The sequence below is a fragment of the Phocoena sinus genome, chromosome 9 (assembly GCF_008692025.1).
Source record: "Phocoena sinus isolate mPhoSin1 chromosome 9, mPhoSin1.pri, whole genome shotgun sequence".
Lineage (NCBI taxonomy): Eukaryota > Metazoa > Chordata > Mammalia > Artiodactyla > Phocoenidae > Phocoena > Phocoena sinus.
In genome coordinates this window covers 22,265,085-22,290,310 of record NC_045771.1, presented here as the reverse complement: position 1 = coordinate 22,290,310, position 25,226 = coordinate 22,265,085, and the positions used below count along the sequence as shown (strand labels likewise).

General features: G+C 39.9%; 1 protein-coding gene across 7 annotated transcripts in view; it reads right to left on the bottom strand.

The window, feature by feature from the left end:
* The window catches only part of CEP41 (centrosomal protein 41), a 46,929-nt gene extending 25,901 nt beyond the window's left edge, over positions 1-21,028 (bottom strand). For 2 of the 7 annotated variants that reach the window (XM_032643168.1, XM_032643161.1), the window contains exons 1-3: positions 20,900-21,028; positions 8,453-8,516; positions 87-194 (exon numbers count right to left, since the gene is read on the bottom strand). Coding sequence is in view for 2 of the 7 variants with exons in the window: in XM_032643163.1 (XP_032499054.1) it covers positions 8,453-8,516; positions 20,900-20,932 (97 nt within the window). In the remaining 5 variants the exon portion in view is untranslated. Of the gene's footprint in view, positions 1-86; positions 195-8,452; positions 8,517-9,019; positions 9,044-20,899 lie in introns of those variants that run through there. The other 5 variants (XM_032643163.1, XM_032643162.1, XM_032643164.1 and 2 more) reach the window with 4 other exon arrangements.
* Positions 21,029-25,226: the final 4,198 nt, after the last annotated feature.

Genomic DNA, 25,226 nt, shown 5'->3' with positions numbered 1-25,226 from the left:
GATATTTCTAGCCATGGCTATACACTGGTGTTTGAGTTTATATGAGAAGTAGCATCAGAAGGATAGAAATAAAAAATTATCTTTACCCAGGAAGAAGATATCAGTCTTTGAAGAGCTCAGTAGAAGGTGATTTGGGTGAAGACAGGAGATGCCACGAAATTCTTGATTTCTTGTGATTAACTCTGAACTGCTCACTGTTTGGTAAGAAAAGATTAAAGACCCATCTATTTAGCCTAGAAATGAGAAATGCTCACTCATTACCGTGCCTATTTCCACGGCTCTGACTGCAGAGCTTAAAATCATACCACAGACAGGAGTTTCTTACTTGACCTTTAAAGTAACTCTGGTGTTTTCATAACCAGGACTCCTCACACTTTTCACCTCATGGCAGACATATATAAGTGATAATATTTGGACAAAATGCTGAGGTTTGGGCTGTCTCAAGCCCTGATGGCTCTCCAAAGGGTTGAAGGGATCTGTATCCTGGCTCATAACCCATAGGCCACTGTACCGAATACAAAGGGAGGAAAGTCACAAAAATAAATAGAAAAAAAATTAAAATCTTTCCCTTAAACTGACTTTAAAATAATTTCTAAATCTGAAACAAACAAAAAATTGAACACTAGAATTAGATTTCTCACACACTGACTTTAAAATATGTTGAGTTTTAAGCAATGAAGCATACTCTGGCCCTTCCAAAGGCATTATAAAACTAGTTTGGGAGACTTCTGCTTCCAGGAATATGAGGTAGATGTACTTTTCTCTACTCCTCCAGCTAAGTACCACAAAATCCCTGGACAACCCGCAAAATGGGAGAAAATATTTGCAAATTATACTCCTGATAAGTGTCTACTATCCAGAGTACGTAAAAGAACTCCTATAACTCAATAATAAAAAGACAAATAACCCAACTAAAAAACCAATGATATGAATAGCCATTTCTCCACAGGAGATATATAAATGCCAATAAGCACATTAAAAGGTGCTCAACATCATTACTCATTAGGAAAATGCAAATGAAAACCACAATGAGATACCACTTCACACCCACGAAGATGACTATAATCAAAATGATGGACAATAACAAGCATTGTTGAGGATGTGGAGAAAAAAAGAGCGCTCCTACACTGCTGGTGGGAATGTAAAGTGCAGCTACTTTGGAACACACTTTGGCAGTTCCTCAAAAAATTAAACACAGAGTTAATGTCTGACCAACAGTTCAACTCCTAGGTACATCAACAAAGAGAACTGAAAACGTATGTTCACACAGAAACTTGTACACTAATGTTTTAACAGCATTATGGCCAAAAGGCGTAAACAAACCAAACATCTACCAAATGATAAGTAGATAAACAAAATGTGAAATAGCTATATAAAAGAATATTGTTTGGCAATGAAATGGAATAAAGTATTGATACGTGCTACACCAATGATGAGCCTTGAAAACATTATGCTAAGTGAAAGAAGCCAGACACAAAAGGTCACATATTGTATGATTCCATTTATATGAAATGTTCAGAAGAGGCAAACTCATAGATACAAAAGATAGATTAGTGATTACCAGGAACTGGTAAAAGTAAGGAATGGGAAATGATTACTTTGGGTATGGGATTTCTTTATGGGATGACAAAAAAATTCTGCAATTAGATAGTGGTGATGGTTTCACAACCTTGTGTGAATGTACTAAAAATGTCTGAATTGTACATTTTTAAAGGTTGAATTTTATGATATGTAAATTATATCTCAATTTAAGAAAACACACCAATTAGAAAAAAAGATTGAATAAAAAAAAATCCTAGATGGGATAAATTAAGAGTTTGGTATTATCAGATACACACCACTATATATAAAATAGATAAACAACAAGGTCCTACTGTATTGCACAAGGAAGTATATTCAATATCTTGTAATAACCTATAATGGAAAAGAATCTGAAAAAGAATATATAGTATATATATATAAAAAACAGAGTCACTTTGCTGTATACCAGAAACTTAACACAATATTATAAATCAACTATACTTCAATTTAAAAAAATCCTGTACATTATACATAAAACAAACATAAGAAGACTCTAATAGGTAGAGAGAGGAAGGCAGACTGGTTAGGGACCTCAGGACCCAAGGAATGACATAATGGCTGAGTTACCTGGGTGCTGTCTGTTTGTTTTTTGCCTCATATACACTAGACTTGGAGCTGAAGAAGCCAGAAACCCAGAAATACCTACGAATAGACCAAAAATGTCCCTAACAAAAGCCTGCTGTCTCCAGCCAAAGGACAGCAAGACAGAAAACTATTAGATAATAACTGCCTTTTTCCAGCCACATTCCACAGAAAAGCTATGTCCTACCCTTAACTGCCAGCAAAGGCCAGATGGAGAGCCTTGATTTCCATCCTTGCTGGACTGTGATGAGATGCCATCAAAGTACCAGAAAGAGGAGAAAGAGGCTGGGGCTGAAAATGTACTCAAAATATAATTGCTGAAAACATTTCAAATTTGGCAAGTGACATGAACTTCAGATTTATATAGAAGCTGAGTAAACTCCAAACAGGACAGACCCAAAGAAATCCACACCAAGATATATCATAGTTAAACTTCTGAAAACTAAAGAAAAAACAATCTTGAAAGCAGCAAGAGATAAGTGACACCTTACCCATATGGGAAAAACAGTTTGAATAACAGGAGATTTCTCATCAGAACTCAGGTGGCCAGAAGAAAGTGGCACAATATTTTTCAAGTGCTGAAAGAAAAGAACTGCCAACCCGGAAACCTATACCTAGAGAAGATACTCTTCAGGAATGAAAGGAAATCAAAACGTTCTCAGATGAATGAAAACTAAGAGAATTTGTCACCAGCAGACCTATCCTAAAGAATGGCTAAAGGAAGTTCTCTAATTAGAAAGGAAAGGATAAAAGGAGCCTCGGACTATCAGGACAAAACAAAGAACACACTAAGCAAAACTATGCTTCTTTTCAAGTGCCCATGGAACATATACCAAGATAGACCATATCCTGGGCAATAAAATGAACATCAATACATTTTAAAAAGTTAAAATATACAGAGTACATTCTCCAACCACAGTGGAATCAAACTGGAAGTCAATAACAGAAAGATGACAGGAAAACCTCCAAACACTTGTAACTAAACAACACACGGGACTTCCCTGGTGGTGCAATGGTTAAGAATCCACCTACCAATGCAGGGGACACAGGTTCGAGTCCTGGTCCGGGAAGATCCCACATGCCACAGAGCAACTAAGCCCACACGCCACAACTACTGAGCCTGCGCTCTAGAGACCATGAGCCACAACTACTGAGCCCATGCACTGCAACTACTGAAGCCTACGTGCCTAGAGCCCATGCTCCACAACAAGAGAAGCCACCACAATGAGAAGGCTGCACACCACAACAAAGAGTAGCCCCCGCTCACCGCAACTAGAGAAAAGCCAGTGCGCAGCAACGAAGACCCAACGCAGCCAAAAATAAATAAATAAATAATTTATAAAACAACAACAACACATGTCTAAATAATCCATGGATCAAAGAGGAAGTCTTAAGGGAGATAAAAAGATACACTGAACTAAATGAAAATGAAAATTCAACATATCAAAATTTGTGAGACACAGCTAAATCAGTGCTGAGAGAAATTTACAGCACTAACTACATGCATTAAAAAAGAGAACAACTCTTAAATCAATAATCTAAACTCCTACCTCAAGAATCTAGAAACAAGAGCAAAATAAGCAGAAGGAAGGAAATAAAGATAAGAGCAAAACAATAAAATTTAAAACAGAAAAACAAAGAGAAAATTGATGAAACCAAAAGCTGGTTCTTTGAAAGGATCAATAAAATGGACAAACCTGTAGTGAAGAAAGAAAAGAGAAAAGACACAAATTACCAACATCAGGAATGAAACATGAGCTATCACTTCAGATATTACAGACTTTAGAAGGATAATAAGGGAACACTACAAACAACTCTACGCACATAAATTTGAAAACTTGGATGAAATGTACCACTTCCTCTAAAAACACAAAACCACAACTCATCCAATATGAAACAAACAATTTGAATAGCCCCATAACTATCAAAAAATTAAATTCAAAATTTAAAAACTCTCAAAAAAGATATCTCCAGGCTCAGTGGTTTTACTGGACAATTCTACCAAATGTTTAAGAAAGAATTAACACCAATAATATACAATCTCTTCCAGAAAACAGGAGGGAACATTTCCCAACTCATTTTATGAGACCAATATTACAATAATACTAAAACCAGGCAAACACAATTCAAAAAACAAACCAAAAACTACAAACCAATGTCCCTCATGAATATAAACATAAAAATCTGTAATGAAATAATAAATTGAATTCAGCAACATATAATAGGAATTATACACCATGAGTGAGTTTTACTCTATAGATACAAAACTAGTACAATATTTAAAAATCAATCAAAGTAATCTATATTATCAAGCTAAAGAAAAAAACCATATGATTATATCAACTGATGCGGTAAAAGCATTCAATAAAATTCAATAGTCATTCAGGATGGAAACTCTCAGAAAAATAGGAATAGGAGGAAACTTCCTCAACCTGATACAACTAACATTATCCTTAATCATGAAAAACTGAATGCTTTCCCACTAAGTTTGGGGTAAAGACAAGGATGTTCGCTCTAAGCACTCTTACTTCACATAGTTCTGGAGGTTCTAGTCAGTACAGTAAGGCAATAAAAGGAAATAAACAGATACAGTCTGGAAAGGAAGAAATAAAACTGCCTTTTTTAATATGACATGATTGTCTACATAGAAAAGCCCAAGGAATCTACCAAAAAAATTTCTCCTTTACCTAATAAGTGAGTTAGCAAGGTCTCAGGATACAAGATAAATATAAAAAATAAGCTATATTTCTATACGCTAGCAATGAACACATGGACACCAAAATTAAAAATACAATACCATTCACAATTGTTCAAAAAAAGTAAATACTTATGTGTAAATCTAACAAAACATGTATAGGATTTATATGCTGAAAACTATACAATGCTGATGAAAGAAACAACTAGAGAAAGCCCGTGCTCAGCAACAAAGACCCAATGCAGCCAAAAATAAATGATAAATAAAATAAATACAAAAAAAAGTACAGCAATATTTCTTTGTAAATGTAAACAAGTTTATTCTAAAATTTACATGGAAAGGCAAAGGAATTAGAGTAGCTAAAATAATTTTGTAAAGAAAAATAAAGTGGGACTAATCAGTCTAACCAATTTTAAGTATCCAATTTATTATATAGCTACAGTAATCAAGACTGTGGTTTTGGCAGAGGGATAGACACATAAATCAATGGAACAGAATACAGAACCCAGAAATAGATGCACGTAAGTATGCCTAACTTGCTTCTGACAAAGGTGAACACACCAATTCAATGGAGGAAAGATAATCTTTTTAACAAATGGTGCTAGAGCAATTGGACATCCACAATCAAAAAATTAATCTCAATCTAAGTTGCACATCTTATACAGAAATGTATCATGGACTTAAATGTAAAACCTAAACCAAAATGTATCATGGACTTAAATGTAAAACCTAAAATATAAAACTTTTAGAAAAAAGCATATAGAAAATCTTTGATACCTAGGCTAGGCAAAGAGTTCTTAGACTTGACAACAAAAGCATGATACATAAAAGGAAACACTGATATACTGGACTTCACCCAAATTGAAAACTTTTGCTCTTTGAAAGACCCTGTTAGGAGGATGAAAAGACAGGCTACAGACTGGCAGAAACTATTTGCAAACCACGTATCCAACAAAGGACTAGTAGGTAGGATATATAAAGAGCACTCAAAATTCAACAATTAAAAAGCAAACAATCCAATTGGAACACAGGCAAAAAACATGAACAAACATTTCACTGAAGAAGGTATACAGATACACAAATGGCAAATAAGCACAGGAAGAGATATTCAACGTCATAAGTCATTAGGGAAATGCAAATCACAAGGGCAATAATATGCTACTACACACCTATCAGAATGGCTAAAATTAAAAATGGCAACACCACCAAATGCTGGTGAGGATGTGGAGAAACTGGATCACTCATACACTGCTGGTGGGAATGTAAAATGGTCCAGCCACTCTGGAAAACAGTTTGGCAGCTTCTTAAAAAACTACAAATGCAACTGCCATACAATCTAGAAATTGCACTTCTGGGCACTAATCCCAGAGAAATGAAGACTTATTTTCACACAAAAATCTGTACAAAAATGTTTATAGCACCTTTACTTGTGATAATCAAAAAGGGGAAACAATTCAAATGTCCTTCAATAGGAAAATGGTTAAACTGTGGTGCATGTATGGAATGCACCACGGAATACTACTCAGGAATAAAAAGGAATGAACTACTAATACGTGCAACAACCTGGAAGAATCTCCAGAGAATTTGCTGACGGAAAAATCCAATCCAAAAACTTATATATTGTATGATTCCATTTATATAGCATTTGTGAAAGACAAAACTATAGAAATGGAGAACAGATTAGTGGTAGCCACGGGTTAAGGCACAGGTGAGGGTGGAAAGTGGATATGAGGGATCCTTGTGGTCATGGAAATGTTCTGTAGCCAGACTGTATTTATCAAAGTCAATATCATGGTTGGGATAGCACAGCTCAGTTTTGCAAGATGTTACTATAGGAAACTGAGTAAAGGGTACAAGGAATCTGTTTTATTTCTTACAATTCCATGTGAATCTACAATTACCTCAAAATAAAAAGTTTAATTAGAAAAAATACTAGATTAAAAACCTCAAAATATAAAAGGAGATAGGCAATTACTTTGTATTATAAAAAGCAGATAGAAATATCTCAATTTCCAAAAAATTGAAATTAATTTCAGGTACCATTATTGAGTCAAACTTTGGTTATGAACTGAGGAATTGAAGGGAAAGAAATCAGTTTTCATTCACAAAACTCAATTCAACTTCCAGGAGAAAAAAATAACGAAGCTATAGACAAATCTATTTATCTGAAAAAGACTTCAGCTCTTACAAATTTTAATTTTAAGAAGGTTCCAAAAGAAATGCATTAAGCAGTCTTTAAAACGTTGTCCGTACTGCTCAGAGAAAATATGGTATTTTTAATCAAAGTACTTCCCTCTCAGAATAACTTATTCCAGAAAGGTGGGTCACAGTTGCAAATAAAGGGAGATAGACAGAGAGGCAGGAGCTGAAGGCATTTGTGATAGAAGAAATGAGGCTGGAGGAAGCACTGGGACAGTGTGGCCGAAGTGACAGTACCCAGGACTTCACACCAGGTCTCCAACATTGACTTCCTCATCCTGCACACAAATCCTAGTTCTATCTCCTTTACTGAACTTCAGGTAAATCACATAATCTCTGGACTAAAATTTCTTCCTCCTCAAAGACAGAGATAACATTTTTTACCTCCCATCAAACAGGATATTTGCAAGGATAAATATCTGTACAGCACAAAAATGTTTGAAAGTAAGGTCCCAAGAAACAGTATCTGCAAATGTGGTTCATTTAAAACATTTAATTTAAGTATATTTTATTTGGGGAAACATGCATAACAGAAGACAGTAATTCTGAAGGAGACTGGAGAAAGAGAAAGACAAAATGAATGAGATTTAAACAAAGTCAACACCCCAGTTTATTTTCTCCGTTGTCTTGAGGTTACTGGTAGAAAATTCAGTATTGCTAAAGGCATGTGGTACCCCTATCCACTAGCAAAACCATCTTAATAGGATGGATTTTCCACAGCAGACTTTTAAGATGTTGAAAAAAACTGAACAACCAACCAAAATCTCACAAGACTGAAAATCCACCAGGGATTTGGGGAGTGGTTTTCATCATCACACTGAAAAATGTCAACAGCATGGAAATAAGCAGTAATGCACTCTTAAATTTCATTTTACCTGAATTGTAGCACTAATTTAATTTTGCCTGGTATTTTAGTTACTCATTCAAGTCTGTCTGACTCCACTTGAATCTAAGCTCTTTGATTACAAAAATCACAATTCACACTCATCTTTACATGTCCTGTAGCCCATAAGTTTGCATGTAGTTGCACTGTGCAAATATGGAATTGAACAAACATGCACAAGTATAATCTATTGATCCCAGTTTTAAGGAAGATACTTAAGGTGTTCCAAGATAGAGGCTGACATCCTGATATTTATTAGCATCAGTCCTGGAACTTATTAAATACTGTTTTTATCAGTTTCTCAATTTATAGTAAGCTCAGTTATGTGAATGGAGATTTTTAATGATAATCTGAAAAACAGCTTTCAAAGATAAGTCCTGAGCTCAGAAAAACATCAGCCCAGACAGTAAGAAACTTTTAGCTGCAATTCATACCAGGCATGACACGCTGTTTTTTGTCAATAATCGGCTATTAGATTTTTTTTAAGTTTTTATTTTCTAGTCTTTACTTACCAGTGTCTAGTCTTGACTTGACATGCTGATACCTTGGGTTTTGTGGTATCCTCTTGGTCAGATACTAAAAAATAAGAAAATTCACAAATAATTGGGTTAATGTAAGGGTAAGGGTGGCAAAGTTGGGAAAGAGATAAGATACTTTAAAAATTAGAAGAAATGCTGAAATTTCATTGAATTTAAAGATGGAAGGAGCTCTAGAGGGCCAACCGTTCCTTCAAATGGGACATTTCACACTACAGTATCTCCACAGGTGAAGATGGTTATCATGTTTCTGTCAAAACATTTCCATATTTTGTCAAAATAATCTCATAGCGCTATGTAATTAGGAAAAAAGCTCTTAAAAATTATTTCCAACACTGAGTCAAAATTGATCTAATTTCCATCCAGTCCACTGGTACAACCCAGAATAAGCCATTCCATCCTGCTTCAAGCAATCCATTAAAATAACTAAAGGCAGCTCTCTTGTTCTTTTTAATTTTACTCTTTATATGATGGTTTGTATGCCATCTTCTCAGATACCCTCTAGATTTTATCCACACATGCCCTAAAAAGTGGCACGCAGACCTGAGCACAGTGCCCAGATGTTGCCAGGCCAGGACCCGCTGCTTGCCTTGAGTCTGACGCTCCACAGAAGTCACCACGAAGGCATCTGCTCTCGGGGCAGCTGGGGCGTATCATGGGCTCAAGGAAAGTTTATGGTCAGCAAAATGCTACGTCAGGTCTCCTCTGTCCTACGCTCTGGGAGTAAACTCTGAATCCAAGTACCAGGCATTTACCCATATTAAATTTCAGTGGCATTTTCAAAAGGCATTAAGTGAGGGAAGGCTAATGAATAAAAACATTACAAAATAGTTTTATTGCTCAGGCTTTTTTCTGGACTACAAGTATGCAAAGTATATGTTCAGTAACAGGTAGCTGTGGAAAAGGAAATTAAAACTGGGCAATACCCTTCCAGCTTCATCTTCTGCCACTCTCCCACATGTTCCCAAGTTGAAGCTGCCCAAATGTTCCCGAAATTTGCCACACTCACTCAGGTTCCAGTCATAGCAAATGTCTGCCTAGAATGCCTTTCCTCAACTTGTCCGTGGGTAACACTTCACTTCCTCTATAAAGCTGTCCAAGGTGGAATTAGGTACTTTCTGGTTCCTAGAGTACTGACACCTTGTACTATTGTTCACACCTCGACCTTCTTCCCTAGTCTAGAATTTCCTTGAAGGCAGGGACAATAACTTACTCAAATTTGTTTTCACCTAGTACCTAGCACATGGTGGGCACATTTATTGATATTCAACCAATAAATGAATATCTAGAATGAGGATTATATTACAGCAACTACATAGTTCCTTAGAACAGAACATCAAACTTTATAACCTGTGTCACTTGCCCTTGAAAACATAGTTAACTACAGCACGTCCTGTTGGAGGATTGAAAAATAAATTTACATATTAAAATACCTTTTCAAATGACCCACAAAGCATTAAAAAAAAAAAAGGGTACACTTCAATGCCTTACAGAATATCTATTGGTCAGAGTTCTGGACTTCAGAGACCAGGAAGAATTTTTAAAAACTGGGGTACCTACAGAGAATTATCAACATTTAATTTTGACAAGGACATCAAAAACAAAGCAAAACCTCACAACTACCATCTGCTATTTTAATACTTAAAAAGTAAGAAAGAAAAAAGAAAACCCAGAATAAAAAGGTCAGTCCTTTAGTGCTACTAAAAAACTCATTGATATTGTCTGTGTTTTTCATTTCACCCCAGGCAAGTAAAACCTTTGTCATGGACGCTTAGCATTGGTCCTCAGAAGTAGAACCCCTGAGCTACTTTATCCTCAAAGGCTGGAAAGCTCCTTTCTCCTTCTGATCAGTAACCTGCCATCGGTAAGAGAAAGTGACCAATGCCAATTCCAACTCCCTCTTAGATGAAGAAAGAGAAGATTCTTAAGTGAGAAAAGGAAAATACTCAAAGACTGAAAAGGGGGACTGTAGGATGAGTTCTTCAGAGGGAGGCAATATTGTGGCAAAACAAAACAGAAACAAAAAACCCAGGGGAGAACATGTGCCTGGTGAATTTAGGAAAGCTAAAACTAGAACTTAGTTATCTTAAGCTGAGGGATTTTCTTTTTTCTCTGTCATTTTCCTTCCTTCCTTTGTATTTTTATAATTCCTCTCTGTATTTTTATAATTTCTATATGCTGTTTCCTGTTTTTACTTTTGTTTTGTTTTTCCCACTAGTTTCCTAGCAAAGCTCCTTTGAAAGATTCCAGGCTAGTCTCTGCTGAACCAAGGGGATTTGTCCATACCTCAGCCAACATAGCTAAGAAGTGAGGGTGTCTCTGGGGACCAGGTGTGGTGGCAGCAGAATGATGGGGGGAGAGAGTGTGGACAGCTGCAGTCGCTGAGCCCTTCCCACCCCCGGTTTTCCCTTACATAGACTAATGAGAAATCCATATGCTACAGTACAAAAATGTAGTGTTTCTTTCCCATTTTGGTCCAAATTCTTATTCCTGACTTTCTGGTACCAACCATAACGTAGAACTATTTGTGTTCCACTCTACGCAGTGCACCACAGAGTTTATGGAACTGCCAGACTTTTTTCCTTAAAATCCTTGCTTTGGGGGTGACTGTTTCTTGACCTACTGACCAACTAGCTTTTTTTCAATTACATAAACAGGATGGAATGGTGGAAAGTGAAAGAGCTGAGAAAAGCAGCTGTTTCAAGGAGGACTATTCATTCATTCAACAAAGCCTTATTGAGCACCAACAATTCATTCAGTCGACATTTACTGGATGCCTACTAGGAGTAAGCCACCGTGCTAAGGACACAGAGGTAACAAAACACAGTCCTTCCCATCCAGCTCTCGCTGATGCTGGGAAGAGAGACAAGTGAACAGACGTCACACTGCATGATGAACAAGCAGAGGGAAGCAGGGGGTGCAACAGGAGCATGTAAGATTGGCACCTAATCCAGACTAAAAGAGTCAGGAACTATTTCCTGAGGGGTGACTTCTGAGCTGAAATCCAAGGGCTGAGAAAGTTAGTCAAGTTAAAGGAGTGGTGGGTGGGAGCTACAGGGTTCCTGGTAACTGACAGACCTGGAGGATAGTGGGCAATATGGGGTCAAATGAGGCTGAAGAGGCAGGCAGGGGAAGAACACAAAGGGCCTTGTATCCATGCTAAGAAACCTAGATTTTATCCTGTAGATCAAACAGGGGCAATTTTGCTCTCCCAACTCATGGGGTCACCTGTCAATGTCTGGAGACATTTTAGGTTGTCAGAACTGGGTGGTGGGTATGCTACCATCAAGTAAGTAGAGGCCAGGGATGCTGCTAAACATTCTACAATGTCAGGAAGACCCCCAACTCCCAAAAAAGAATTAGCTGGCCCCAAATGTCAATAGTGCTGAAGCTGAGGAACCCTGGTGTAGATGATGGGAGTCACTGAAGAAGGTTAGGGAGAAGGGATGGGATTCTATTTCCATTTTAGGAAGATCACTCTGGCAGCACTCTGGAGAACTAATAGGATCGTAGTAAAGAATGGAGGCACAAAGGTCAGGTAAGAGGTTGTGCTCGGAGGATCTGTGGTCCTAAGAAAGCAGCAGTAGAGGTGAGGGGAGGGAGACAGTTTTAAGAAGTCTTTAAGATATAAAATCTTTAAAACTGACTAGTGTAACAGGGGAAGGACAGTGATACCACTTCCCAAAAAAGGGACTATGGAGGAAGCATATATTGAAAAACACGGTGTGTTCTGTTTGGGGCATTTTGAATATAAGGTATCTGTGGGTTATCCAAAACGGAAGTGGTAAGCTGGCTAACTGGGGTGTCTGGAGATCAGGAGAGATTTCTGGACTAGAAAAAACAAGATTTGGGGGAAGCCATGGGAATGGACACAATCACCACTGGAGAGTGTATAGGCTGAGAAAAAAAAAAAACCAACATTTACGGTCAGGTGGAGAAAAAAACTGTGGGTGAAACTTGCAAGAGGCCAGAAGAAAGTGGGTCATGAGAATTAAAGAAGAAGAGTTTCAGGAAGAAGAAAATGGTCAATAGTGATCAATGCTGTCAAGTCAGAGAACAAGAGGTCAAATATGAACAAGCGAACAAGAATGCAGGTCAGGGAAGAGAAAACAGAAAAGTGAATTTGGATTGAACACACCAGGACACTGCTGATGACCCTGCTGGATGCAGTTACAGTAAATTGACAGGAGCAGAAGCAAAAACAGCAGGTTGAGTGTTATGAGAAGGGAGGATAGTAGCCAGATGGTCTTTTTTTTCCCCTTCAGAGTTGCTAAGGAATAGTTTTTGTTGTTTGAAGAAAGGAGAGATTTGAGGATGTTTATAAGCTAATGGGCTGGATAAGAGGTTGAAAATGAAGCAAGCAGGTATGAAAACAAGGGAGCGGGAAAGGATGAGGCCCAGAGCCCAGGTGGAAGGTGCAGCTTTGGACGTATATTTAAGATAATGAAATAAGATAGGTGGTCATGATGAAGTTCAACAGGAGAAGGGAGAAAGTTGAGAAAGTTGATGTTTGTGGTACTCGTACAGGCTCTTTGAAAGCAACCAAAAACGACAGAAGCCCTTTGGGGGCTTACATCTCTAGGGAGGGTCAAAAGATAATGCCCTCTCTGTTTACCCACCTCATCCCTGCTCCTTAACCTCTGGTTGGCTTTTAAGACCCAGCACAAACACATCTTCCAGGAAGATTCCTCCTCTGGGGGGCCCAGTCAGATAGAAATCTCTTCCCTGTCTGGATTGTCACAGCACTTTGTAACATTAACACTCCTCACTGCCTGCACTTGGGACAGAGGCTCTACCTCTGTACCTGCTACAAGGCCTTGCACCAGTGTGAGAACAATAAGTACACCAAATGGATGGAAATGGTTCTGAGAGCTGAGCAACATGCAGTGTGCATGCTAGTGCCCCGTGGGCAGCACAGACATCGAGGGCTCGAGGAACCTGAAACAAAAAGATAGCTCTCACACTGCGGGTGATAAGGGAGACTGCATGGAAGAAATGGCACTGGAGCTGTGTTTTAAGGGTTGAGCTTCTGTGGATAAAAAGATGGGGAAAAGCGGGCTTCCCTGGTGGCACAGTGGTTGAGAGTTCACCTGCTGATGAAGGGGACACGGGTTCGTGCCCCAGTCCGGGAAGATCCCACATGCCGCAGAGTGGCTAGGCCCATGAGCCATGGCCGCTGAGCCTGCGCGTTGGGAGCCTGTGCTCCACAACAGGAGAGGCCACAACAGTGAGAGGCCTGCGTACCGCACAAAAAAAAAAAAAAAAAAGATGGGGAAAAGGGATGGAAAAAGTATTCTAAGTGGAGGAAATTATAATAGCAAGGCCACTTTAAAAGCATGTTTAAAGAATGACAAATTGTTCTATTTGCTGGAGAAGATATAACAACAACAATAAAGGTAATTGCTGCTAACATTTATTGAGCACTTAACTATGTTGTCAGGCACTCAGCTAAGCATTTCTCTCCATTATCTCATTTAATCCTCACAACCACCAATAAGGTATATACTAGTATTATCCTCATTCTATATATTAGAAAGCAGGCATAGAGAGGTGAAGTGACTTCCTGAGGTTAGCTGGTAAGAGTGGTAGAACCTGGAATTAAACTGGGCGGTCTGGCTCTAGAGCTTGAACTCTTAAACACTTTACTGTGCAGCCTCATTCAGGCAGGGGTTCTGAATACGGGGTCCACTGATGGGCTTTAGGAGGTCCATGAGTCCCATGAAACTATATGTAAAACTTTGAGTATATGTACATTTTTCTAGGGAAAGGGTCCTTGACTTTCACCAAATTTTCAAAGGAGTCTATAACCCCCAAACGTTTAAGAACGGTGGGTATATGGAATCCTGTGCTGTAAGGTTGGACATGGATACGTAGGCACCAGGTGGAGATCCCTGAATTTAGGCTGAGGGTCTGGACTAGGCCCTGAAGACAATGGAAGATATCAGAAACACTGAGATATGAGCCACACAATCAAAGGAGCATTTTGGTAGATTACTAATATATGCAAAGTGAGACCCGGCTTTGTGAATACATGAATGTTGTAGAAAAGGGAGAAGAATGAGAAGTCAACAGTGGGATTTTTCTGAAGGAAAATCACTTAAAAAATGAGGGAGATTGTCTGAATCACAAGTCATTCAAAAATGAATGAGCTTTTCTGACTTCCCACTTCTTTTAAAATGGAACTCACAAGGTTGTTCACATTGAAATTGTAACGTATGTAGTAAGATTTACATTTAAGGACTAAAAAAAATTCCATTATATATTTTGTTCAAAATTTCTGTACTTCTCTCACTTGTATAAAGAGGACGTCAATAAAATAAAGGGACTAGGTGTCAACTTTAAAAGAGATTTTTGTTTATGGGAGTTTTAGTCTGGACCAATCCTACCGATCTCAAACACCAACCTTGACCCATGTTTGCGTGTGCAGCAGCCCCTACTCTGCCAGCAGCTACCACCTGGGGCTGACTGTAGTTTTCAAGACGGCCACAACAGAACTTCCCAACCACTCACACTGTGATGTTGACACTCCTCCCAATGAGGGGTGGGGGCCTATGTTCCCTCCCCTTGAATCTGGACGGGCCTGTGACTGATGGAAGTGATGCCATACGACTTCTGAGTCTAGATCATAAAAGACAATACGGCTTCCACCTGGTTCTTTCGGGACACTTGTTCTTGGAACCCAGCTCAAGCTACAAGGAAGGCCAAGTCACATGGAAAAGGCCATTTGTAGGTGATACGGCTGACAGCACCAGCTGAGTTCCCAGCCAACAGACTATATCTTCCTAGAAACTCTAGACCCAGTTTCTGTCCGCAAAACCACATGAGAGAGCCCAAGTAATTGCCTAGCTGAGCCTAGTCAACCTCCAGAACTGTAAGCGATAATAAATAAATGACTATTGTTGTTTTAAGCCACTAAATGTGGGGGAGACTCATAAGAAACCAATATATAATTGGAACGCCAACCCACCCTTTTTACTTCCTAGCTAAGCTCGTTGGTTTTTTTTTTTTTTTTTGGCCGTGCCACACGACACATGGGATCTTAGTTCCCCCACCAGGGATCGAACCCATGCCCCCTGCAGTGGGAGCATGGAGTCTTAACCACTGGACTGCCAGGGAGGTCCCTCTAGCTAAGCTCCTTGGGAGAAAACAGAAAAACAAAAACTACACTGAGTAACTGCAACTTACTCCTCCATCCATTGCAATGTGGCTACTGTCCCCATCATTCTACTGTGGCTCCTGTAGGAGCTAGCCAATGTCAGAGATCCCCTAATTGCTAAATATAATGGCTGCTTTTCAGTCTCTAACTTACCTGACCTTTCTGTACACTGTTATATAGTCCCACCTTCAGCTTTCACTTGGCTTCAGTAACAGCTCTCTCTAATGCTCCAATCACACACGGATGATTCTTCTGTCAGCCACTTAAACACTGTGTTCCCCAGGATTCCATCTTAATCTACAGGTTCTCTGTTGGCCATTCAGGTTTAATTCCATTTACATGCTTCTAATTTCCAAATAGTGAACTCTAGCCTTGACTTCTCCCTGCTCAGATATATTCATTTACTCAGTTAACAAATATTTAAGGAACAATTATTGTGTGCTAGGCAGTGGCGCAGTACAGACAAGATCCTATCTTATCTTCCTGTAAGTATGCCAAAAATAAACAAGCAAATAAAATAATTACAGGTCATGGCCTACTGGGTGAAGACAGCATATTGAACAAATGCATCTAATTTCACTTCCTTCCAAAACCTCAGTAAAACCTCATTAAAAGGATACTATTTTACAGACACAAAGTCCAAAAAAAAGAGAGTAAGAGTGGGAGAAGTGATAACAAGTGATTTCTGAAGTCTAGAAAACACATCAACAAGTGAAAATGACTTGATGGACTCAAGGAAATCGAAGGGAAAGCCAAGAAAAATTCTTGAAAGGCCCAGGAATTGGCAGCCCCAGGCACCTCCAGAAGTGGGAGTAAAAGGAGTGACTGAAATAAGCAAGATTGCTTGAAGGCTGAATGAGAAGCTACTGGATCTCCAAAACCTTCTCCCTCTGTGCCACTAGGTGATTGCCCTTCCCCCACCATAGCAGGTATCTATAGATTTATTCCCTGGAAAGGGTTTCTGCACTGGGGGGTGTCTCCAGACACAGCGAAAGGATATCATTACTGAAAATAGGGGTAGTAGGTGAATGATGCATACTAATGTTGAAATTTAGCCCCTAACCTTAATTCTTCCAGGAATTCAACTAGGCCTTTACTCTCAGGAGAGGGGAGTTCTCTGGAGAAAATGACCAGCCTGAGAGGAAAGAGCTGAAGATACAGATTTGGGAAAGGGAGTCCCCAAATCATGGCCCACTGAGATCTTCTGGTAATTAAGCTCACATCAGCAAACTCCTCCCAAATATACAGAGACCTCAATCACCTTTTTAAGTCTCCTACTCAAAAACACAGATTAACAATTTTATGTATGGACTGAATTATGTCCCCTCCAAATTTGTATGTTGAAGCTCTAACTCTCAATGTGACTGTATTGAGATAGGACTGCACCTCTTTGGGAGGTAATTAAGGTTAAATGATGTCATAAGGGTGTGGCCCAAATCCCATAGGATTAGTGTCCCTATAAAAATAGACACCAAAGAGCTCATTCTCTTCCCTCAAGTGCACACTGAAAGAAGAGGTCATCCAAACACATAGCGTGAAAATGGCCATCCACAAGCCAGGAGAGAGTTTTCACCAGAAACCAAATCAGCCAGCACCTTGATCTTGGACTTCCCAGCTTCCAAAACTATGAGAAATGAATTTCTGTAGTTTAAGTCACCCATTCTGTGGTATTTTGTAATGGCAGTCCAAAGCTGACTACTAAAAATATCACCAACAAAACAAAACGAAAAATAGCAATATGGAGGAAACTGAGACTATGTAGGGAGAAAACATATTTTAAAAAATTATCACTAGAGAGCATATCCACACAAAAAGTTATACAGGCATATCTCAGATATCGTGGGTTCTGTTCCAGACCACCCCAATAAAGTGATTTTTGTGATAAACTGAGTCACACAAATCTTTTGGTTTCCCAGTGCATATAAAAGTTAAGTTTATACTAAACCGTAGTCTATTGTGTGCAATAGCATTATGTCTAAAAAAAAATATATGTATCTTAATTAAAAAATACTTTCTTACTAAAATATGCTAGCCATCATCTGAGCTTTCAGCAAGTCGTAGTAGTAACATCAAAGATCACTGATCATCATATCAAATATAATAATAATTGAACAGTTTTAAATATTGTGGTAATTACCAAAATGTGACACAGAGACACAAAGTGAGCAAATGCTGTTGGGAAAATGTAAGATGTTCAACCTCAGTATCAACTAGGAAAATGCAAATTAAGACCATGATGAGATGTCGCTACACACCTATTAAAACAACTAAAATAAAAATTATTTACAGTACTAAATGTTGCCAAGAATGTGCAAACACTGGATCTCTCATACACTGGTGCTGGGAATGTAAAATGGTATAGCCACTTCGGAAAATGGTTTGACAGTTTCTTAAAAAATAAATATAAGCTTACCATACAACAGAGCAACTGCACTCCTGGGCATCTATCCCAGAGAAATGAAAATTAATGTCCATACAAAGAACTGTACCCCAAAGTTCAAATCTCTATTTGTAATGCCCCAAAGAGAAAACACCCAAAATATCCTACAATAGTTGAATGGTTAATCAAACTGTTATACATCCATACCACAGAATACTAATCAGCAATAAAAAGGAATGAACTATTGCTACAGGCAACAACTTGGATGCATCTTAAGGACATTATTGGAGTGAAAAAAGCCAGTCTCAGAAGGTTACATACGGTATGATTCCATTTATGTAACATTTTCAAAATGACAAAATTACAGAAATAAGAGGACACATTAATGGTTGCCACGGGTTAGGATGGTGAGGGGGAGGAAAGTGGATGTGACTAGTAGGGGGTAGCCTGAGGAGATATTTGTGGTGAAGGAATAGTTCTCTATCTTGATTGTAAATTGACACACTTGCAAATCTTGATTATATCAAATCTACACATGTGATAAAATAGCCTCAAACTATACACACATTGTACAAATGTCAGATTCCTGGTTTTTATATTGTACTATATTTATATAAAATATAGTCACTGGGTGAAGGGTACATGGGGCCACTTTGTACTATTTTTGCAACTCCCTGTGAATTTATATTTATTTCAAAATAAAGGTTTTTTAAAAGGACGTCAGAGTCCAAAACACAGTTCTTAAGAATTAAAAACGTGATGGCAGAAATTAAAAACTCAATAGAGGGATTGGAAGATAAAGTTAAATCTGTCAAAGAGAACAAAAAGACAAAGATCTGGAAAACAGGAGATAAAATTTAAGAAAATTAGGGAACCGGTCATATAGAAGCAACATCAGAATAATGAATTCAAGAAAGAGAGGATAGAGAAAATTGAGGAAGAAAGTCAACAACAAACGATTTTGAGGAATAGAAAGGACATGAGTTTCTGGCGCCCACAAAGATAAGTGAAAATAGACACATAACAAGGAATTTTTTGTGAAACATCATAACACTGGTGACACAGAAAATTGTACAAGCTTCCAGAAAGGAACAATCAAGTCACATACAATGGAACACAATGGCTTTGAACTTCTCCACAACAAAAACTGAATAGTAGAAGACCACAATGCAATGTTTTCAATATGCTGATGATTTCCAACCAAGAATTCTATACTTAACCAAACTCTCAGGCAAATAAATATGAAGGTAGAATAATAACATTTTTAGACATGCCTAATGTCATGGACATAAATTTAAAATATTTCTTATGCACTTTTTCTCAAGAAACTACCAGTAATTGTGCCCCATTAAAACAAGAGAGTGAGCTGAACATCTTTATCCAGAGCGCAAATGGACAACCGCACAGGGCAACCCAGCTCTTCTACCCCTACACTCCTAAGACTATTCCTCTTTTTTCTCCCATATTTCTGATCTCATTAATGGCATCAGCACCAATGAGTAGCCCAAGCTGGAAACCTAAGTCATCCATCACACTCTCATTTCTCAAAGCTCATTATTAAGTCATGATGATTTTATCCCCTAAGTATTTCTCTCTGTCCCTAGTTCCATGGCCTTACTTTAGGTCCATATCATAATAACCACCTAACCAATCTCCCTATCCCCAGTTCTGGACTCCTCAAATCCATTCTACACAATGTAGCTACAACCACTGCCTAAAATGCACATCTGACCATGCAACTCGGCTACTTAAAACTCCAAAGCTTCTCAAATTCTGACCAGCAGGCAAAATAAATACACAGTGGTCAAACCACTACTCTCCACACATACCTCCCCGACATCCACGGTAGACATTATAATCCATCATGGCACGCCCCTACAGAGCCTAAACTCAGCCTCACAACTTTCTCAGCAAAGCTCACAGGCATCCATCCTGAGATGAGACACGCTGCAACTCCTGTTCACTGTAAAGGCCAAGAATGCTGGCAAGGCACAGAAGGCCCTTCCAGACTTGACTCCTGCCTCTCTACAAGGAACTGTCCACTTTCATGGTTCTCAGCTCCTAAACTTGGCTCAAGATGTTCTCTCTACCTGGGATGCTTCTTCACCTGGTTAGTAACTTGGGATTTCAGACCATCTCCAGGACCCTTCTCTCACTCCCTCGGTTGAGTCCTAGCTTTCTTCTGTGCTCCCCTAACATCCTGTTTCCCAACCACATTGAACTCAAATTTTGTTTATAAGTCTTCCTCACTAGACTGAACTTGTTAAAGGACTAAAAGGCCTTGTCTTATCTTTTTGTATTTCTAGCACTCCCTGCACCTTAGGAATCCAGTAAACATTTGTTGAGATGAAATGACCACATATGCAGTAGGGCACTGGAGGTGAAACAGACAAAAAAGTAAAACGTCTTAATCGAGCAGAGGGTAAAACTAATGTCATATTTTGCGTCCTTTCCAAATGGCTTGGTCTGCTTATTTCTCCTCTTTCTGTACCCCAATAATCAGAAATGATGGCTCCTTTGATTCTGTTCCTTTAGCGTTTTGGGCTTCATCCAGATGTAACTTATATTCTGTAACTGCCACTCCTAGACTGTAAGCCCTTTGAGGGAAGGGACTTGTGTCTTCATGCACTTCGCTCCTTTGAGCAACAAATACAGTAAGCCTGTGCGAGATGGTGGCCAGGCTGCCCGGGCTCGGAGTCCCCCAGGCCCGCCCCGCCTCCCTCCTCCTCCCTCCTCCTCCCTCCCTCTCCCTCCCCCCTCCAGACCCCTCCTCACGCCGCCGCTTCCAGCCTTCCGGAGGGCGGAAGTCCACGTATTCCCTGCCCACGTGGAGCCTTTTCCGGTACGCCCGCCCCCTCCGATTCTCCGATCCGGACCTGGCCCTCACCTCAGGATTCCCAATGTGCCTCCGGACAGACATATTTGCTCCAACCGACCACGCTCGGGGTTCTAGCCTCACCGGTAACCTCTAACCCTAGCTTCCTACTCCCACAATCCAGCTCAGCCGCCTCCCTACAACCTCTTCTCCGATTGGCCTGCCTTCTCCTGCCAGCCAATGGATGCCCTGTTTACTCTCATTGCGGGGTCAAGGGAGAGTGAGACGCCACTCAATGGTTGCCAAGGGCAACGTGGGACGCCAGTTGCCGAGGTCCTTTGGGCTCTCCGCTGGGCCCGCGGACGCCAGCTTCAGCGCGGGTAGAGGGGCGCGGCGGGGGGGGGGGGGGGGGGGGGGGGGGAGGGGCAGGTTGCCGACTGCGCGTGGGCGGCTGCGGCGAGCTCGAGGGGGGCAGGGGCTCGAAAGTGTGGAAAAAAACAAGTGTTTCTGGCTAATGTGGAAGCACAAATACCGCGCAGGGCCATCCCCCTTTAAGGCCATTTTAGCCAAACATCTGGATACTTCTTACACAACAGGGCATAGATATGGGACATGGCTGTTCAGCAGGGATGAGAATCTGTAGTTTATTATTTTCGGGTTACGTTAATATGCAAATTATGCAAAATATCATGTGGAAATACAGTAATTATTGTTGTTTTAAAAGCTTTTAGCTAGCAACAGAACGGCAGCCTTAATTGCAAAGCACACACATCATTCTGTGATTCATCATTCATTTAACAAATATTTAATAAGCACCTTATGAGAAAAGCTGCAGTAGGTTTTGTGGAGGATGGGAGGATGACTAAGACCCAGTCCCGTTGTCATGGAAACCATTGTGACTCCTGCCATCACCCACCACCTGGTCTTATTCCAGATTTGAAAATTAAGTCCTAGCACCTTTACAAAACAATCACACACACAGTTTGACTTGGCTCCAAAATGTCCCGCCAAATCCATCAAAATTATTATTTCCTTTTACATGGGGGGAACAATACAGTAACCCTTTGCCCTTTGCTCTAAGTTGTTTTTCCAGGAATGGAGAAAGGTTACCCTGAGCTGTTCATAGTGGCTGGCTCTCTGCTTGTGAATAATAGCATACATCTGAGCTGCTTCAGGGTCTGTGCAGATGACCCATTCAACAACATGGCCTGACATGCCCTTGTCCTCTCAGACTCCTCAGAAACCCACCCTTCAGGTCAAATCTTGAATCGTGTTGTCACTCAGAGCCGCTCGACCTCAAGGATCACAGCTGTCTCTTGGCAAGTTCACGCCTCCTGATTTTTGTTTTAACTTCCCTGTGTTCTCCAATCCTTCAACTCTCTGAAATTCCCAGTTCCTCTCCCCTCCACTGGGATAAGGAAGAGTTTAGAGACTGCAGAAAATTAGAAGGGGTGGGGTGTGGGGGGGATATTTAGAAGGTTTTGCATAGCAACCAGGGCTTCTAGACACATTACAACTTAGAATGTATGCTCACCTGGTGCAGAGTCGGGGTGGGGTGATGATACAGATTATGGGTAGAATAAACAGGAGAAAGGAAAGCAGAGAGGGAGATAATAGGGACGAAACTAAGCGGTGGTGAGAAACAGGTAAAGAGATTTAAAGACATTTGGAGGTAAAATGAACATTTGTTATATATATGAGAAGAGATAAGGAGTGCAAGGAATAGGAAGACGCCAAGGATGGTTATAATTTTTCTAACTCGGGGACTGAATAGATGAGTGATAATGCATTAATCAAGTTAAAGTACAATGGAGGTCAAGAAATCAAAAGAACAGAAAGTACAAGACCCAACAGCCCAACGAGCTGGCAGCTCAACTTCCATTTATCAATGTTTGGACTCACTTCTCTCTATGGTTGGCTCCCTTTTGTTCCAGAGCCTATGGGAATATCAGGTTTCTTTGCCTCAGTAGTCATTGTGATTGTCAAATTTGGGCTGCATATAAAGCAATCAGAGATATTATAGAAATGTGGCTTCTTGGGTCCAATTGTCAAAGATGCTGACTCTTTGTGTCTGGGGTGGGAATTTAGGAATCTGTAATTTAAATGCATCTTCCCCAGCTGCCACCCTTGATTCTGATGCATGGATCCAAGGGCCACACCTTGAGAGACTAGAAGAGCCTCCCATTTCCTTCATATTTTGCCTCAGTGGAATCCTTGGAAAGCTTAAATCTGTAAGTCAAAAGGCTTTCAACATCATGAGTTTCTCTTCAGGATTCCTTTTGGGTCCTGCTATAGCAAAACTGCATCAAAATTAAAGTAAGGTTCTTATCGCCAATATGAAAAGTGCGTAAATGGTGCAAAATGATAATTCATAGGAGAAAAGCATGTGATAAACTTATGAAGAAATGTCCGACTAATAAGGAAAGAAACACAAAATGAAACAACTAGATCCCATTTTTCAACTAAAGAACAGAAAAAGGTTTTTTGTTTTCTCTTTTTTAATGATAATGCTAAGTGTTGGCTAATGATTCATGAAACAAGCATGGTTATACGTTGTTAGTGTGAAAAGAAGTGAAAAGTAATGCAAGAGTGGACCCTCAAATTTCAATACGCTGAGGATTCTTCCTGAGGAAATAATCAGGGAGATGCACAAAGATTACACACACAGGTATTTATTGGAATCTTATTTAAAATGATGAAAAACTGAAACAATCTGATTGATCATTAGTTTAAAAATGATTAAAATAAATGATGGCATATCCATAATGAGTAATTTTATGGAACCATTAAAAAATATGTTTCAAGGAATAATTAAGGTAATGGAGAACTAACTGTTCCTGATGGAGTGAAAGGAAGAGCTGTAAAGAGTTTTTTATTTAATAGAATCCTGATTTGTGTGGAGAAAAACATAGGTATCCACACACACAAAAAAAAATCGACAAAAAAAATATTTAAAATGTAAACCGTCTCTGTATTATGGAATGGAGATATTTGTTTTATTCTTTACACTTTGTACATTTTGCAAATTTGCTTCAGGGACTATGAATTAATTTTATATCTTAATAAAAAAAAATTCTCCCCCTAAGAAACAAAAAACCTGATTCTGACTTCAGCCTGAAAATTGTCTCTGGTCTTTGTCTGGGCTGATTGAGAGCCAAGCTGAATTCTGTGTAATTCTGCCCTCTGAAGTGCTATAGCTCTCCCATTCTTGACAGTAAAAGACTCTCCAGGCACTTGAGTAAGGTCCTTGCAATCAGAGTTCTGATTGCTAAGAGGTTCAAGCTTTGTTTGTAAGAGAAGAAGTTCTAATTCTTTTCTTTAAAAGTTCCTACTTTCACTGATTAATCTTATTTTTCATGAAGTTAGGAGTGCTCTTGTGAACTTCCATTTGTTGGATGTCTTCTTTTTAACCCTGTGTGGGTTCTAAAAATCTTTTAGTCCCTACAGAGTCAGTGGGAGTCCCAGATAGGTAAGTGTGGCTGGCTTAGGGCTAGTTAGTGTCTTAGGTGCCCGTGTGCTTGGTCAGTCCCCTCCCCCCAGCCTCCCTTCCCCAGCAATTAGATGGGTATTTGGGTATTAAGCAGACTGGCCCTCTCTGAGCTAAAACCCTCTGGACCCTGCCTTCCCCGCTTCATGCTGAATCCATCCTCTCCTTCAGTCTCACACCAATTAGCTCTTCATCCCCTCACCCTCAGCTCTCGGCCTTGTTTCCTGCTCAGAGCCCAGCATCCTCCCCTCAGACCTGTCTCATGACATTGCTTCTGGGATTTGGGCCTTGGCTCTCTTCCTCGGCTTCATTTACCTCGATTCCCTAAATGACATGCACTTCTAGATGTTTAAGGAAATAATTCTGCCCAATCCAGTCCATTCCTGGGTCTCTTCCCTGAGCCCCCAGAAATGGAACTGCTCCTGAGGCAGTGAACCCACAGATCCACAGGCCCCATGCAGTGATAATTCTCTGCAGCTCTGACAACAATTTGATGTTGTTCTACCTGGCGGTGGAATGTGCCAGGGAAGGAGCACCTTAGCCTCTGAGTGGAGGGCTGACCCTTGCCCTACTCCAGCTTAGGACAGGGTTGAAGTACTTGGCCTGGGCCCAAAGACATCAACCATACTTGCAGCCCCTCCCAGGGGAGTAATACCTACCTCCCAGGATACCTTTGGGACCATTACAGGCTACACTGCTTGCCGGTGAAACAAAGGAATTGGCCTGCTGGTTGCATACCTGATGGGATTGGCATTCCCACATGTACAGTTCTGCAGCCACTCCTGAGAGCCACGTAAGACTCTTACCTGTGGTAGAAAGGATGTATAATGTCTCCTCCCAGGGAGATCTAAAAGCTTCTTTACCACTTGTGAGCCTAGGGCATTTGGTTGTCATATGCTGTGTTCTGCTTCT